Source organism: Lepisosteus platostomus, chromosome 13, assembly GCF_059453375.1.
Source record: "Lepisosteus platostomus isolate fLepPlt1 chromosome 13, fLepPlt1.hap1, whole genome shotgun sequence".
NCBI classification, from domain to species: domain Eukaryota; kingdom Metazoa; phylum Chordata; class Actinopteri; order Semionotiformes; family Lepisosteidae; genus Lepisosteus; species Lepisosteus platostomus.
In genome coordinates this window covers 44,434,159-44,452,471 of record NC_142623.1, presented here as the reverse complement: position 1 = coordinate 44,452,471, position 18,313 = coordinate 44,434,159, and the positions used below count along the sequence as shown (strand labels likewise).

The 18,313-nt window shown below is 46.7% G+C and overlaps 2 protein-coding genes across 2 annotated transcripts; both read right to left on the bottom strand.

The window, feature by feature from the left end:
• Nucleotides 1-493: 493 nt before the first annotated feature.
• Nucleotides 494-3,866, bottom strand: LOC148650759 (CDGSH iron-sulfur domain-containing protein 1). Its single transcript, XM_088604895.1, has 3 exons — nt 3,707-3,866; nt 2,686-2,879; nt 494-979 (listed from the first exon to the last, which is right to left on the bottom strand). The coding sequence occupies exons 1-3, from the start codon at nt 3,741-3,743 to the stop codon at nt 890-892; spliced, it is 321 nt and encodes a 106-aa protein (XP_088461021.1). The 5' UTR covers nt 3,744-3,866; the 3' UTR covers nt 494-889.
• Nucleotides 3,867-8,033: 4,167 nt separating this feature from the next.
• On the bottom strand, nt 8,034-18,243 carry ube2d2 (ubiquitin-conjugating enzyme E2D 2 (UBC4/5 homolog, yeast)). Its single transcript, XM_088604894.1, has 7 exons — nt 17,914-18,243; nt 14,804-14,867; nt 11,903-11,934; nt 11,744-11,821; nt 11,459-11,564; nt 10,044-10,137; nt 8,034-8,886 (listed from the first exon to the last, which is right to left on the bottom strand). The coding sequence occupies exons 1-7, from the start codon at nt 17,935-17,937 to the stop codon at nt 8,841-8,843; spliced, it is 444 nt and encodes a 147-aa protein (XP_088461020.1). The 5' UTR covers nt 17,938-18,243; the 3' UTR covers nt 8,034-8,840.
• Nucleotides 18,244-18,313: the final 70 nt, after the last annotated feature.

Here is an 18,313-nt window from a genome sequence, read left to right as displayed (position 1 = left end):
ACCAATTGCTGCTTTCGCACTGCCTTTTGAAAAAAAAACAGACTAATTATTTTACGTCTATTCCCTGTGGAACGTGCCAGTCAGGAAGCAGGAAGAAAGCCTAATGGCATCTGTGGAAGCGTCTCCTAAATTGTCCAACAAAATACACCTTTATCCAAGCACAGGAACGTCTCTTCCCTCCTGTTTGGAAACTGCTGTAACACTCACATGCCAGAGAAAACAGGTTTTAAGACACGATTTCAAAGCAGAGGGGGATTCAGTGTTAGCTGGTGTGTGGCGATAGTTCTGGCGCACTCTGGCTGCAGACGTATCATCCAGGTGGGGCTGCACACTGGTGCTGGTGGAGGGGATCCCCATTACCTGTAAAGTGCTTTAAGTGGAGTGTCCAGAAAAGCACTATATAAGTGTAAGCAATTATTATTATTGTCTGGAACAAGCTCGTCTTGATTGTACCCCTCTAACATTCTGGTGTTGACAGTATGCTTACCCTGCATGCTTTAGAATGTGTTTATTCAGAAAACATTTTCAAAAACACACAAATTCAATCAGGAACCGTTAAAACTGGCCGCAAGGAGGAACATGTCTCGCACAGTTGTAAATTAAGAAAACGAACAGGGTGCTCCGCACTGCTCTGCTGTAAGGACGGAATGAGAGAGACGGAGCTACTGCCTCACGCAGTCACAGCAGCAAGGCACTTGACAGAGCAGGAGCGGGCCCTGATGCTGCACATTCACATTCTCTCATATCGATTCTTCACCCACGACGACAGCAGACGTTTGCCGGCATCGGCAAAGTAAGGACCACAGATCAAGGCAGTCCTCCTCAGCTCTCAGCGGCTCACTGCAGCGCAGAACGCTCTGCCGTCGTTCCCGCGCGCCACGCTGGCCAGTCAGGCGTCTCTCTTCTTGACGATCAAGGGCCCCACGTTGTCCCCCGTCTCCTCGTTGTGCTTGGCGTGAGCCCCGTCGCAGTAGGGGAACTGGAAGGTAAGGGGGACAGGGTTAGGGTTGGGGTCAGTCACGGCGGGCGGGCTCGGGCCAGGGAGCGCAGCTCGACTGCGAGCAACGAGGCGCTGTGGCCGTCTCCCTCGAGCCTTCCGCCCCCTTCGGCCCAAACACATTCAACTGAGAGTCTGGTGAAATTGTTCACGTTTCACAAGCACGTCTCTTCCACACAACACTCCGGTTCTCGGTAGCAGACAACAGGCAGGTCTGTTTCTGCAGTTTCCCCTGTGCCGAGTCTGTGGCCTGGTGCTCTGGGGCCCCGGGGCCCGCCTTCCCTCCTCTTGCTGGAACAGTCCCGATCACATCGCCCGCCGGGCGATCACCCGGACTAGAACTGTTTACAGCTCTCTAGGGGTTTCATCTGCTGCTCTATAGTCACTGCTAATGATATATGCATATGTTAACTGAAGAATAAGAACAATATTACATAAAATCCAAAACTAGGCTCTTGGAAACACTACTGAAGCTACAGAGCAGCGGCACAGTTAGAGATATTCAGTTTTGTCCATTTAGTTGTCAGTTTTTGCTTTTGTTCACATATATGAGTGTGTGAAAATGGTAAAGTCAGACAAGGGGTGAAGTCATACCAGTCTATTTTGAGGGCTCTAATGACTCATGTGCCACTCTCCCACCACTGCTGAAAGACTGGTGTCGCGGCAGGGAGCTGGGTTCCAGCGGTGTTCAAATTAGATCGCGTTAATGAAGCTCAGAATTCAGCTCCTGTGGAAACCTACTCCTTCCCCCGCCACATCAGATGCAGTGAAGAACATCACAGTCACAACGGAGTGGGAAATTAAAACAAGCTCAGAGTCACACAAGCTCCTTCCCATGGAAGGGCATCAGAATCAGTGATTTTAAAGACACGCAGCCTGAGGCCATGTGTGCGTGTTCAATGCCACCTTCTCACAGGACATTAACATTTTAGATAGTTCAGATTTTGGAACAGCCCTAAAAGTTCAAACACAGGAGGAGGCGCCCCTGTGTGGCGGCCCCCCAAGGGCGCCGGGCTGGGGCCACAGGGAGAAGGGCGGGGTGTCCCGGCCTGACCCGAGCTCCTGTCCCGCCGGACCGCAGCCGGAGTCACACCCCCCCAGGGCCTGGCGGCGCACGGCCCCCACTGCAGTCCGGTTCAAAACCTGTGGTCACACCAGCGGTGGACACAGCGGGCACTGGGCACCTCCCACTGGACACGACTGGCACCCTGGCAGCCACCGGACCTGACCTCTAACTTTACCTGCAATCAGACCGACACGAGTACGCCTGATCTGGGTCGCACCTTTATCTCTAATGTGTCCACATGCACACGTCCGGGTTCACGTGACGTTCTGAAACCTTTTGAGTTTGTTTTTTTTAGCCAGGGGGAACACCAGCCCTGCCAGGGCGAACGCAACAAAACAAACGGATTCCCTTTCGAGGTGGCACAGTCGTGAGAGGCGCTGGGGCTCCAGGTTCAGTTCCGGACCTGGGGCGCTGTCTGTGTGGAGTTTCTAGGTTACATGTGGGTTTCCTCCTTCAGTCCCAATTTAACTGGGTTAATGTAATGAATGGGGCAGGTTAACTGTCTTCTGGGAAAAGCGGCCCTGTAGACTGATGGCGTCCTGTCCAGGCTGGGCCAGCGGTTTGCTGGGACAGACTCCTGCTTCCCCGCGACCCTGAGAGAAGACGGAAGGCGGACGGATACCTTTTTGGATCTCCAGCACCTGCAGTACACGGCTTTCGACCCGAGGTCTTCGATGTCGAAACAGTGGACGACTTTGGGGCTGTCTTTACTGATATCGAGGTTCACTTTGCTCTTCTTGGAAGACCGGCTGTAGATGTGCTTGTAGATCAGGTACCCTCCCAGCACAGTAGCCACAGTCACTGTGGCCAGGTGGGCTGCAATATCAGACAGGTCGGCATTAAAACGCTCCTTTTTAAATCCAGTTAAGACCTGGAACTGCGACTGGCTCAGAACACGTCTGTGCAGGCTGTGCACGGACAGTAATCACGCCTGGAAATGACAAAGATGCGCACTGTGCCACAACACCACATTCAAAAGGCATCTTCAGAGGAGGCAGCCACACTGCTCCTAAAACAAGGTTACAACTTCGAAAATATTTCGACGTGGTTGTACTAGGGCCTAGGGGGCAGGTTGTTGGAAATGGTTCACGTTTTTCACAGACATATTTACTAGAACACGTACATTTCAATTTCACGGCTTTGTGAAATCCCGCGCTTGCCTTCAGGATCCTGTAAATGCGGTCTGTGCCTCTGGTGTGGACACAGTACGCCGACCTGCGTGTCCTGGTCCGCAGGCGCCAGCAGACGGGGCTCCCCGGCTGGCTGTCGGCCGGTCATGTGACGGGGCAGCGGCCATGGCGACCGGGGTGGACCCTGTCCAGCGCTGCTGGACCACGGCCCCCACCCGCAACAAACCAAGGGACTCTGGTCACTTACTCAACGGGAAAGCAGGTTCACTCACCAGGGGCATAAAAACCGCATGAAAGACTGAACCTGGAGCGACCTTTAGCACCGAACTCACGGACGGAGCTCAGTCAGCGGGGGAGAGCCTGTAGCTACACCTGAACTGATGGAAGCGCGCCGTCATGTTCCTTCGCGTCCTAATCGTCTGCAATGCGGTCGAGTTGACTCTTATTTCTGCCCTAAACATCATTATCCTGCCGCGGTCCTGCAGTAAGGCTGTGCATTCAGCGCGCGGTTACCTCTGTGAGCCGCCAGTCCCGTGAACGGCGATGTCATCTCGCGCTCTAGCGCTGCAGCAGCCGCAGCAAGGTCACAGCTCTCGCGACCCCGTCTCCCCCCGCCCCGCGAGCGTGTGGCGCCCCGTCCGGACTGCGCAGGCGGCTGTGACGTCAGCCGTCACGCCGCGCCCCCTCGTGCCTCACGCACCTGTGCGGCCGGCCTGTTGCAGGTTCGGGAAAGGGAGCCCCCGGGTGACGTCATGGCCTTTTACGGGGGGGAAGGAGGTGTCACGTTGACAGCAGGAACGGAGAACACTGCTGGAGCAAAGCTGTTTACTTTGAGATTGTGAAATATCACCTCCTCCGTCATACACGTCTGAAATTAATTTTAAAGCTTTTATAAGAAAAACGTAACTTAAAAGTCACAGCTGCTGTTAAATACAGCTTCATTGGGACAATACGTGAAGGTAAGCATACACAGAAATGACAACTACAGCCTACAAAAATTCCTTCCATTTATTGAACATGCACGTAAGGTTAGCACCCTTTCAACAGTAACAATCTATGTACACGGTGGAATACACAGCCACGATCATGCACATAAAAGCGATTTTTAAATTAGATCTCAGCAAAAACATTCCTCTGGATGTGGATCTTCTATTTCTCTGTGGACATTGGCCAATACATCTACGGAACGAGATGTTCTAGTTCAGCAGTCCGGGCTAGATAACGGTTCAGTTGAAAAGTCAACTCTATGCAAAGTACGGCAGACGGAGGCGTTGAGCACCTGAGGTGTGTCGGTCTGCTGGGTTTCATTCCAGGCGAGCTCCGTCTCGCCAGCCCTAATTAAAGCCTTTAATTTAACTACTTGGTTCATATAGTCCAACTTTCTTCTGAATTCAGTCCCGAGTTTCAAAAATATCCGGGTTTAAGGCCAGTGTTTCCAGCCACTTCAGCATACAGGACTCCACAATGCCTCTCCCGTATTTCTCACTCTACAGCTAGTCAAAGGTGATCAGTTATTGATGAACTAGAATGGGTATTCCCACAGAGACTGTTCATTCGACAGAGGTCCTTCCCGTTGGGTTTGTAACACGCAGCACACCTGAAACTCACACACTGGTACAGGCAGGATGACAACTGCAAGTTTCTTTCCACGTTCAGAGAGCTTAAAGCAAATTTTAAAAATACACCCTAAATAAACTGAAATTGATTATCCTGTGATTGATAACTCAGCTGGAGTCAAACATGCCCTAATGTGACAGCGGAGACACCGTCAGATCATTCTTCTCTCTTCAGTCATCTGAGAAACAGCGCAGTGAGCTGGTGGTGATGTGGAATAAACGCACTGTGAGTGACTGGCCCATTCACACAACACCCTCCCGTACCCAACGATCACGAGCGCTCTGGTCCTGTGCCTAGACAAGGCCGAGGGTGACCTGGGTGAGCAGACTGCAGGTGCTGGGAGTACACTACCCCCTGGGCGGGGGGGCACCAGCGCTCAGCCCGCAGAACTCGTGGCAGAAGTGACGCTCGCCGCCTTGCTCGCACCTCTCGGTAGCTGCAGCAGTCGGGTATGGAGGCATTTACACATTCAGCAACTGCAGCTTACTATCTCAGTAGTGAAGCGAGATGTATAAACCTACGCAGAAAGGGCTGTAATCTTCATGGAGTACCCTTAAGGCCTCACAGTAAAGGCCTTTACTGATGTGCCTCACAGTAAAAATGGAAAGAATGTTTTCTGTACTCATTCTTAAAGAGACAACTAGGTACAGAATGTACTTATTTTATGCCATGCCTCCATTTTAAGATGTCCTTACTGTATCTCAATTTAGTAAAAAGTGAGACGTTCTCTAGCTATAGTGTAGGGGGAATCATTATTAGGTATCAGTTTAAAATACTGCAGTTACCATTGTACACAGCATCTCTCTTGTTTTTGAAAAGTATACTGCTGGGAAATTTTGTTCAGCAGCTAGCAAACAATTAACATGCACCCTATATATACACACCAAGTCTGGCACAGTGGTTACAGGCTCTGTACTTAATGGAAAAGCTGTGGGTTCAAATCCAAGGTGTGGTACTGCTCATTATACCTCTGAACGACATGCCTTAATCCTACTGCTACAGAAAAACGCAAGTCATTGAATAAAAAGTGCAAAATCCATAATCAACAGGCAGCTGCAGGATTGCAACAAGTTAAACAGGCTCTGTGACTAGAGATCAGCATCACCTGTGAACTCCAGTTAGAGGAACTGAAACACTCAGTAGCTCACATGTTCAACGAGAAGCATCCTGCCTTGTTAATTAGAAGACCTACCATTTTAAACAAACAGAATTCGCCACATTTGCAGGGACGTAGTATGAGAAAAACACCAGAAAAATGGAAAATATTTCCCATGATGTTCAGCCTTGCGGGAAAGTTGTGATCTTGCTATAAACCGGTGAAAGATACAGAGTGACCTTTTGATAATCATAATAGCTCATCTCCACAGGCCTTCCTGTTATCACGCATCAGCAGAAATGAGGGAAGCACATCTACTGTCGTCTCATTTTAAATGCTAAGAAAAGCCAATCTGAACTCCGCATGTGGGGGTGGGACAGGCCCAGAAGAACGACAGCTTTTTGGATTCTCAGTTAAACCTGTTGTAACCAAGGGGCTTGCCAGGTTGTGGACTAGGTTTTATTGATCTCTATAATAGACTCTAAGGAAAAAACAGTTAAGTAGTTAAATTGAGCTAAAGAAATCCGAGGAACAAAGTTCTCCTCAAATAGGTTTGGCAGCTGAGCTTTGATATGTTCTCCTGGGAGTAACTTATCTATAAGCCACTACCACTGTCACTCTGCACTGTACACCTGAACAGAAAAAAATGACAATTTCAGTCTAGTAAGTGCACAGGAAAAAAAAATATTGAAGACATTTAAAAATAACCTCACCTTTCACACAGACACTGAGCTTAAACTGGTATACCGAGTTTCATGCTACAGCGACTTCACAAATGAAAACAGACAAGAACTGACAGACTCTGAAAACACCGCACAATCTTCGACAACTCGACATCTGAAGACACCGGATGCCCCACTACCAACAGTGACCATCTAGTAAATAATTAATAATTGCTTACATTTATATAGCGCTTTTCTAAACACTCCACTCAAAAGCCCTTTACAGGTAATGGGGACTCCCCTCCACCACCACCAATGTGCAGCCCCACCTGGATGAAGTGGAAGCAGTTGAAGCAAAGCTTACACGATGCCTGTCCCCTTGGTTTCTGGGGCCAAGGGCAAGAGGGTCAATCCTGAATCCCAGAGTCACCAGCAAATATGCAGGAACCTACTCCGATATCAGCAAGAGCCACCACACCTTCGCCACACCGTGGTGCACAGACAAAACCCCTGACTCCGCTCATCTTGAAATGCAACAAAGCAGCACAATACTGGCCATCTGATATTTGACAAGGCACCTTTTCCCGACTCCACCAAATTTTTACACTTCTCGGACAGCTAGCACAACCTGACACCTCCTGGGAAGGTGACGCATATGAGGGAGGGGGCAGTTTCCCAGCTCCCATTACCTATGGGGAAACAAAAACACACTTGTGCACTAAATTGCCAAGAAGATGCAAGTACATACTACTCTCAGCTAATCCCTCCCAACACCACCTCATTTCCATAGACAGGGTTACAGGAGTAGGGAACAATCTGCCCAGCCACATTGTTGAAGCCGATACTCTGGCTTCTTTCACAAAACTGGCGGATCAGACCCTTGGATCAATTAACTACTAAGTACTTCGCAAGTATGTTGCTGCCATGTGTATCAGTCACTAACTTTACTTGGGTACACACTCTATCATGTAAAGGTGTTCTTTCACATGTGGCCATTTATTCCCAGATGGGTAATTCAGAAAAGATTTACTCCTGTTGAAAGTTACTTCATGTACAGGTAATAAACTGCAAACTAGTATTTCAAAGATTTGTCTTTCCCCTTAAGTGACTATTTTGTTCCCCTCAAGATATTTAGAAAATATTTGGCAACACGTGGCGACTACCACATCCTAAATATTTCAATTTGTCCAACGGTCACAACTACTTTTGCACTGTCTTGAAAACCACTGTAGTGATAACCCTCAGTGTTTTCCAAGCTATGTGTGATCTGTTAGAAAAATCTGCTCAAGACTTTCACTACTAAATAAAAATTTAGTAATACTTTAAAACTGTATTACCCCCTTAGAATATCATACACTTCCAGTAAATATACACAAAATGTGAAAACTACACATTCAGTTTAACACAAGACTGCTAAAAAATTAAGTCAGCAGTTATCCCAGTGATTCTTAAATCCAAACATAAAGACTTTAGTAATCAGTTTTATTACACAGTTTAATCATAATTAAACACACAAGCTCAAAGAGCTTTCAGGTAATTAAATATACAGAAGTTGTATTTTTGTATAGGAATTCATACCCTTTACATCCAGAAATGTAGCCATTACGAGTAACTGGAGCCATTAGCTTCTTATTAAACAAAAGCCAAATGCAAATTAAAGGGTTTAGGGAAAATACTTAAACTAATAACTTGTTTATATAACTGGTCCAAAATTCTAGTTTGTAATGGATGTGGGTATGGTTCTTGGTCATGACAATGCAAAAACAATGAAAAAAAGTCCTTCAGAATTTACCAGTAGTACAAAAACAAGCCAAAGACCTTATTCTTCTATTCATAACCTCTTATGAGTTTAAAAGAATTCCTAAGAAATTTATACAAAAATACATTTGCCCCCACTAACTGATTACTACTGTAAATATTGCCTGGAAGCACAGGGAAACAAAAACCCCTCAAATTTTCAGACTAACCCAGTTTAAAACGGCAAGGAACACTTTTAGATTCATAAACGTTATGATTGAACAACTGGCCCTTAACACGTTTTCGTGTTAAAAATGTCATTTTTGAAAAATAGCAAGATACAGGGAGCACAGTATTTCTAAGATCGCTGTTTCAAATATGTACAACACAACGCAGCACTGCTGGGTCAGGTAAACATGTGCACAGGGGAAGATGAGGCATGGGCTTATAGAAAGCAGTCAAATGGAAACCAAGATTTTTTCTTCCAAAGCTCCCCTAGCCATACATGTAGAGGTGTGTCCACAATCCTCCGGAACTACATTGCATACTTTTGTGTCCATTCCCGAGCTATTCTGTTGTACCTGAAAAAGAGAAGAAGACATTTCAGTTTATTTACTATTAATGGAGGAAAAAAATGCATCGGTCCTGATAAAGTAATGCAAGGAAACCTGGCTCCTGTTTTGCACCACTGGAATTTCAGATCCTACATAAGCACTGAAAAGGGTGCCGAGTTCACCCATTGCAATCATACGGCAACGAGCATCCAGCATACAGAGGACTCCCGCATCACTCGTTAATACGTCACAAAGAAATCAACCACAACCGTTCCATAAAAATTCAGAAGTGGTTATGAAGGTTATATTGTTGACCACATTAGACGCTAGCGGCAGCCAATTCACGAAGGCGCGGATTGTCGGTTTATGCACCTCTCCTGCAATTTCTCTTCCGATAGTGGGGAAATGATTGCTATCCACTGTAAAGTCTTCCATTTCCGATTTGTGTTAAAGCATCAGGAGTTTCTTGGAGTAGTGGTACGGTAGAAAAGCACCCTGCTAGCTGACCCGTTTTCAGCTTCCTCCACGCACCGGAGGAGCAACGAGAACCAAGCCCACAGCACCTGAACGCGGGGGCAGCGTGTGAGCTGCAGAGAACAGAACAGCTCGACGGCTTGGGCTTCACCACAGAAAGTCCGATATCCCTGAACATCAATACACATGTAGCAAACCACTTCACTGTGACCACGACTCTCACGGCAGGTCTTGTATTTATCGCTATTCCAAGGGGAAAAGTACATCTTTAATAATTCGGGAGACCGTTTTAAATATTGGTGTCAACCTTTTGTTTTAAAGTGTTGGGACCATGACGATTGTATATAAAAGAAGCAGATGTTTTTATGCAGATAAATCAGGCAGTAGTTTATACAATAAAGTGTTCTGCTTATTTGCAATACAAAAAAAGGCATTTAGAAACAATCAATGACTGTCTTTACAGCTGCGTAATTTCGGAAAAAACATTCTTTCCACCTTTAAGCAGTCTCCTGTGGTATCAGAGAGGAGAAAAGATTTTTTGGCAAAATCTGTTGAAGGGCAAGGATGGAAATCATTTTAAGTAAGGACTACATTTAAAAGAAAATACAGAAACCAAGCTTCTTCTACGTACAATATGTTGGTCAAATTATTAAAAACCATATAAATAATGCAAACGGACGACGTGACAGCACGCCAGCTAGTGTACTCACTTTTCCCTGTCTGTTTTGTAGATGCGTGCAATCTCTGGCACTAAGGGATCATCTGGATTGGGATCACATAACAGTGAACAGATCGACAGGAGAACTGGAGAAGAAGATACAATTATTCAACCAACAACCTATTAAGGATTCCTCCAAAAACATGCTGCTTGAGAATGGATACAGCCATCAAAACTGACTGGCACCTTTAAATTTAACATCATTCTTTTAAACACTACAAGCATATTGCTATGTGTCTGTAGTATTAAATCAAGCAAAAAGCCTTTTCCTTCAAGTCTAGCACGTCCGTTTGAATTAATTTCAATTTGAAACTTGTTTTCCTGCTCATTGCACAGGGGAAAAAAAGCCAAGTCCCAATGTTTACAGTCCTCTAAATGAAGCCTTTAATATTTTTACAGGAGGCATTACCTCACGGCAAACTGTTAGTAAAGATAAACAGCATTTGTAATTCATTAAATAGAAAGGTACAATAATGCAGAGAAAGCAAATTCACGGCCGATGTTATCAAAGAAGTTTAAACTCTTTACAAGTGACTGTTTCTTCGAGCCTCTCTGCATTATATAGCCATGATGTGGAGGGAGCAGCCAGGCAGTTCGTCTGAAGTCACAGGAACAAAAGAATGAAACACAGAAGCCCTGGGTGTTGAGTAGTTGGACAGGATTGTATGATCCCTTGTGCTTTGAGCTAATGGCCAGTCTGATTCACAAAAGCCGAAAAGCTGCTTTCAAAAAAAGTACAGCACCCTCACCCTCAGATGTTTTCATGAAGCGAGCTTTATTCCTTGGCTAGTGGTCACTAAAGGAAGTGTTCTTTACTCGTGTCACATAATGCAAGTCTTAACCTATTTGAAAATTACCTGGTCGTTTAAAAAGTTTCATCCACCTGAAAAAAAAAAAATTATTCCAAAGTCGTTCTTCCGTTTACGGGGGAAAAAAAAAAAAAAGGCTGACCGAGCCACCTCAAGGAAAATAAAAATCCTAACCAGGTACATCTCTCTTTCACTTCGCACTCCATCCGGTTCCGTCGCGGGATGCAGTTGACATCACCTCAACCGTTTCTGCCTCCCTAGCACTGCGTGCAAGAGGAAACGCAGCCATCTGCGATACTAAACGAAGCCCGCGGGGCTGGAGGAGCAATGGCTATACTGCCTCACAGCCTTCACCATTTCTGTCGAGGAGATTTCAGCCCACAGGCTGAGCGCTTCAGGTCATGCCCAGACCCATGGAACAGAGCCCAGCTGACCATGTGGGCACTATAAACTGATTTAGTGCACAAGCACCACTGAGAAGCTGTAACTCATCCTGTTACCTCTACTTCTTGCCCCGTGAAAACCACAAGAATTACTTGCTTTGTGCAACTTGGGTGAAAACGCAGTGTCAGCAGTCGCGTGCTACATACTACCCTACCTTTTGAAATGGTTAGCGCTGGCGACCACTGTGATCGTAGGATATCGAGGCAGATGCTGCCATTGCTGTTGATGTTTGGGTGGTAGATTCTTGTTGTAAAAGCAACCTAAAGGTCAACCAAAAGGAGAAAAAAAACCATTTAAGAAATTAAAAGCAAGTTTGAAACAAATCTATTAGTGCTAGTTCTAAACAGGCTTACTTCAGTGTATCAGTGAAACCATCACTATATGCAATAACCTACACAATTAAAACATTCAATTGAGACAGCACCAAAAATAAGCTCACCTTTGGTGGTTTGAATGGGTAATCTGTTGGGAAATGAATTGTCAAGAAGAACACACCACCCTGGTAAGGACTGTCATTCTGTCAAAGACAAACATTATTGAGACGACACAAAGACGTTGCTTCACTCTTCAAACTGTACTGAATAACTGAATTACTTACTGGTCCCATTATTGTGGCCTGCCAGTGGAACACTGAAAGAGACAAAAAGGACCTGTAAGAAATATGAACCGCCACTATATTCACTAAATTCACTTTCACGGCCGGATTCTGCAGGTTTCCTCTTTATCAACGAATCAGTGACTACAGCTAGTTTCAGAACTGCTCGCATCTTCAAAAACCAGCCTAGGAACGTAGATATGTCTTGCAGGCAGGTTACACTCAAGCCTGCATTGCTGTGCGCAGCAAGAATTGCAATCACTTAAAAAGCACGCGATGGCTTCTTCTTCCCCGTGGTATGAAGAACTAGGAAGTAGTACTGGCAGACTTCCTGGTAACAGCCCCCCTGACCTTAACCACTACCAAGGGCCTCAGCACAACACTTCTACACTCACTTGTTCCACAGAAGAGCGGCTGCATTTATAAGAAAAATGAGTTAAGTCAATTCCACTGAAGTAACTGTTAAAGGCCGTTCTAAAAAGGACTACTTTTTGTTTACTAGAAACCTGCTCACTGTTTAGCGGCTCATTTGAAACTGGAGAAACCTGCTCTAACAGGAATGCACTACGTCCTTTTAATTCCCTTGTAGTTGAAGGGAAAAACTGGCGGCCAGATCATGAACCTTAAAATTATTCATCAGGTTCTAAAAATGACAATAGCGATATATAGCAATAAATGACAAAAGTCAGTAAAAATGAAAAAGATCAGCTTCTCAATGGCACTTGTGGATTTAGCAACCAAATAAGATCGATGAGGTGAATGGCCTGATCTCATTTGTATCCTTTATCTGAATGTAAACGATACATAGAGGACATTAAAGAAAATCATGTTCAATTGAAATGCAGCATATAGATAAATTACAATTCTAATAAGGGAGACATCTACTTAAACATAGTGGGGTAAGTACATTTACAAGGGAACCATCACAAACATTATGGCAACAAACTTACACCTATAACTATATGAAAAACTTAATTTTCTCAAGTGACTGACTTACACAGTACATTTGTAGAGAAATACAATACAAGTTACTACAGCTTAGCAACTAGTAGACAGGGAGGGCTCTCTTCCACAAAGGGGACAAGGCTATACGACTATCTGGGCAGTCGAGGCATCCAGACCCAGGGGTGATGGGGAAGGCAGTTTGCTCCTACAAGGTGTAATCCCACTACATGCAGAGAGGTGGCTGTGGGACTCCGGTGAGAAGGGCAAGCTAGGGAAAAGGACCCCAACCTGAGGGCTAAAGAGTTGACATCTGGCTGTATATACAAGAGATCACCTGGATATATCATACTGTATGTGTACAGCACAGGTGATGGTTATGATGTGAGGTAGTGGGTGTATCACATTCTTTTATTTTTTTAACATCTTAGGTTATGGATTCTGTACTCTGGGTTTTGGTTACATGATTTACAGTTCTTGGGAGCAGGCAGAAGCACACGGCTATAGTTGCCAACAGTTCCCCTTGGGTGTCACCGAAGGCTAGAGGTGGATAATAAACACTGCATGGAAGTATCAAATTGAATTAGATGCATCATTATTAAAATACAAAATGTAAAAATACAAAATGTAAAATATGCAAAATCACATCTGTAGATCAGAGAACATAGGAGACATGGGCTTTGGCTACAGCATGGCGGTAAATCTTACTGTATCCCACTGTGAGCACAGAAAGATTGAAACATGAGGGTCACAGGTCACAAAACACCACCTCTTCCCATCTCCTCTGTAAACTCCTGCCTTCATCAAGTTTAGGCTTCCTGCTTGGTGTCCATTGATGGGTGGTCACACACCGAAAAGTGAAACGGATTCTGGCTCTGCCATATAATTCAGCTGGTTTAACCCGGGTGTAGTTGTCAACACGCTTGATCAATGTCTTAGGATTACGTGCATGTCAGTGGGGTGATCACTTCACACCAGCCTATAGCAGTTATTTTGTCTGCAGCTACTACCATAACCTCTCACGGCTGTTCCCTTGAGTCATAAAACACATCTGAATTCTTATGAAAATAATTTGGGCAACGATGCACACTTCCTTCATGTCTGTAGAAGCTATGCTTGCCACTGTTTACAGTGGGCTTCACCAGTCCACGGTCAGGCAGATAGTGTAAAAAGTGGAGAAAATCACTGTCACTCTCCCCAGGAGTGGTCGCCCAACAAAACTCACTCCAAGAGCAAGGCGTCTAATATTCCGGGAGATCACAAAGAACCCCAGGTAACGTCTTAGGATCTGCAGGCCTCTCTTGCACTGGCCAACGACAGTGTTCACGAGTCCACCATCAGGCAAACACTGAACAAGAAGAGTGTGCATGGGAGCACAGCAAGGAGGAAGCCACTACTCTCCAAGAAGGACATTGCTGCCCCTTTAAAGTTTGCTCAAGACCAGCTGGATGAGCCAGAAGACTACGGGAAGAATGTTCTGTGAATGCATGAGCTGAAAATAGAACATTTTGGCTTAAATGAGAAATGTATATTTGGCGAAAACCAAACACTACACTCGGACACAAGAACCTCATCCCAGCCGTGAAACACGGTGAGGGCAGTATCATGGTGTGGGGCTGCCATGGGACCAGGACGGCTTGCCATCATTGACAGAAGAAATTTTGCATTTTGGAATGGCCGAAGTCCAGACCTTAATCCAATAGAAATGTTGTGGCAGGACCTGAAGCAGGGAGCTCATGCGAAGGAGCCCACCACACAATACCATACTGCTCCACATGCAGAGCTCCCATCATACAAGAGCTGCAGAACAGGTCCTCAGAGCAGACAGCACATCGTTACATGACTGACAAATTATACTCTTACATACAAGTTCATAACTCAAACATGATGTTACAACTAAAGTGCAGAGTACTGTTTTCTGATCAGAATTAATATAGCATAATTCAAAATAAAGGTACTCACTGTCATCACCAACAGGTCCTGCTGAACACTGTGCTGGAGGATCACGTGCCAAGTCATTTAACTCCTAGAAGTAAAACGAAAACATCAAATAAAAATTCAATGCCTACAGGTACAGTGAAAAAGACTGGAAGAAGAAAGATATGAAATTTAAGAAGTGAAAAAGATAAGTAAATGAATTACGACCAAACGTTAACACCACCTAGAGACATGGTCAAACAGCTATGCGCCAACAGCAATTGTTTTTCCAGAAGAGTACAAGAACCATCAAATACAGTTTAGTTTGACTCCGCAAGCTGTAAAATCATGTTGCTGTAACAAGTCTCAGATATAGCTGAGTATTTTGACAGTTTTGTATACTTCCGAGCGTCAAAGCAAGAAACGTGATTCAGTTGTTTAAGGTCCGAGTCAAACAACATTGCAACTTTCTCTTCGCTACACGAGCGATGATACAGGTGGTGATTAATTAAACTGGTGAGTTTACTGGGCTCTTAGAAACAAACCAAACAACGTTATCTGCCTGATCCATCTACTCTCACCCCGACTTGTTTGGAACGCCATGATTCTGGTTTGTTTTGAGGAAACATGGATCTTCAGGACTCGAGGAGATGCCTTGAGATCACAAGCGGTTGCTGTGGACTTTGGTGGCGAGGGCAGGTGTCGTTCCACACAGCCACCTGCCAACAAACCACACGCCGATAGCAGCTGTCAGAGCATCGTTCCTCCACAACCACATCTACACCGTCTTCTCGGGAACACGGAAGCACCTGAGAACATGCCGATACCACAGCGCTGCACCAGATATTAAGCCTCATAACACGTAAATAAGGAAGCAAAAAATATTTTGCTCAGCTGGAATGAATAAATCAATCATTTAATAAATCAACAGAAAACAGACTTGCCCCAGATACATACACAAATGAAGCAACTAAATAGGGATTAAAAGGTCCACCCATCTGATCAAGCCTCCACCCTGATCCTCTCTGAGGTGCATTAAGGTTACATGTTACTAATTCGTATCTGTCCACCCGTCCACTCTCTAGTGGAGCTGGAGCCTATTCCGTCAGGAGACGGGTGCTTCCTGGCCCCGTGGCCACACATGGTTGTTAAACCCCCTACAACGATGAGAAGATCACTTCCACGTGAAGAAACACCACTCCTGATCGACACGCTGCCGTCAGCCGTGGCAACAACGAAAACGTCAAGGGACACAAGATCAATGCCAACTATTCAGACTCCAGGACTGGCATCACCTGGGGTCCCAGTTCAGAGAGGCGTCTTCCGGGAGGCGACGGAGATGCAGGCTTGTGTCGTGACCGACAGCACTAGCTGTGTGGAACAGCAGAAGGGGAGCCCAAGAATAACATTCTAGCAGGAAATCCTAAGTTGAAGATGCTCAAGCATCACGAAAAACATGCGTTAGCAGCACATTAATGCTTCAATAAGTGCCAATAATTTTACAAAAACAACCTTGAAAGATTGCTTCCCCGAGAATGAACAGATCTAGATGTCATAGCTCTGCAACTGGGAAATCGCAAAAATACCACTAACCGCTTGACTGAAACGCAACACAACAGACTAAAGAGAGGCCAGGACCATCTGGGTGACTGAGGGGGCTGTTCTCATCCAGTGCAAAGTCCCCAGTGAATTTTCACCTTGATTCACCTCCAAATAACCCAAATACTTCCCGGGCTTGATAGGGCCCAGCTGGAGTCAAAAAGCAGGAGCGCAGGGGCCGCGTGTGGTGGTGCAGAGACCGACGGCAGAAACTCTGTGCTTCTGCACGACCTCGTCACCTGCAGGGGAGGTCCCCACACCTGCTGTCACCCCGCTGCGACGCCACAGCTGTACCACAACCCACCCGTGCAAGAGACGCCACCCTGGCATTGGAGCAGAAGGGACGTGGCCAAAACGGAGCCGTGCTCCTCTGGTTTTTACATAATTAACAAGTGCTATTAAAAAAAGACATTTCTTCTCTCGTACAAACAGCCCCTGGATGTCAAGAACATAGTGTAGCAAGAGAACGCTTATTGCACCCCTTCACCACGGTCAATGGTGTGGAAAAGCTTCTTGAGCCACACTGGTCCCAATCCAAGTCTCGGGCTGCTCTCTATCAATGACATTGAGTGCCAGTGCATCTCTGAAGCTACTGATGGCCACTCGGCCAGAGCTGATAAAGACATCAAAAGGCTAAAAAAAAAATGGCAGTTTTCTGCAAGTTGCGCGATTATTCATATTTAATCAAGCTTCTCATTTTAAAACCGCTTAGATGATTAGAACTGCGTTTAAGGGGGGCTCGGGTGTACAATGCAGTTTTTAAAAGTGATTATATCCCAATTCCTCTCCACCTCCACTTTGGTAAAAAGCAGTTTGACAAAACCTTCAGTTTTATCATAAAAACGGGGCCAAAACGTAAAAGGACGGAGGGGGAGAAGGTTAAACACCACTGTATGTGTCCAGAGAGATTTAGAATTGCCTGATGTGCTGTCCTATAAAACACACGATCAAAAAAAAAAAAACAAATCAGAAGACAGCGCACTTCCTAGCGCCTGACAAGGTGCTGAACAGTATGAACACTGTAGACGGGATTTCAAGTTCGCTGCTCACTGAGCGGAGTCCCAAACACAGCAGAACTTCTGATCTGAGAGTCGTGCAACACAGGCGGAGAAGGGCTCTTCCCAGCAACACTGCCTGCCTGTGCAGTTCCTGGTTCTTCTCCACGCCCGCCAGCCCCCGGTAGTCCTGCCCCGCACGGCGGCCGCACCAGGCCGGCTGAGCTCCTTACCCCGGCCCGCGGCTCGGGCAGGCCGGCTGCCGCTCGCCTTTGTAAGCGACTCCCGGGCAAGGCGAAAAAGCCGAATAAAACACCCTTGCGGCTGGGGGCCCTGTCGACCTCCCGGATCCCCCTTCGCCCGGGCCCGGAGGGGCGGCGTGACAGTGTGCGCACCGCGGCGCAGGGCCCCTGCCCTCGGACCCGGACCCGCATCGCCGGCGGCCCCGCACACGTCGCGGGCTGCCCTCTGTCCCCTGCCCCGCCGAAACCCATCGCCCCCCACTCGTGTGCACCAGGCGGGGGAGCCGGGCCGGCCCGGGGTCCCCGTTGTCTCCCTCACCTTGTGAATTCTCTTCAGAGCCATTGTTGTGCTGCTGCTCCTCCTCCTGCTGCTGCTGCTGTCACCGAAAACGTGTTTTACTCGATTAAAATGGCGGTTGCTCCCCCCCGCAGCGGACTTGAGCCCCGGAGGATGAACGAAAGGACGCGTCTGGGGACCGAAGGATGGGGCGCCTATGGGCCAGGCGGGCCGGGCGGCAGCGGGTCTGTCTGAAGGCGAAACTGAAAGACAGGACAGAGCCGAACCGAGGTCCTTCCTCCTGCTGCAGCTACCGCGTCACTCGCTCAGCAGCGCCGTACTGCGGCCCTTCCGCCACCGAGCACATCCGCCGCCGCAGCCCGGCCGGGCGGGAGCCGGGGCCTTTATACACCACAGCGGCGCAACCGCCGCCATTGTGGCT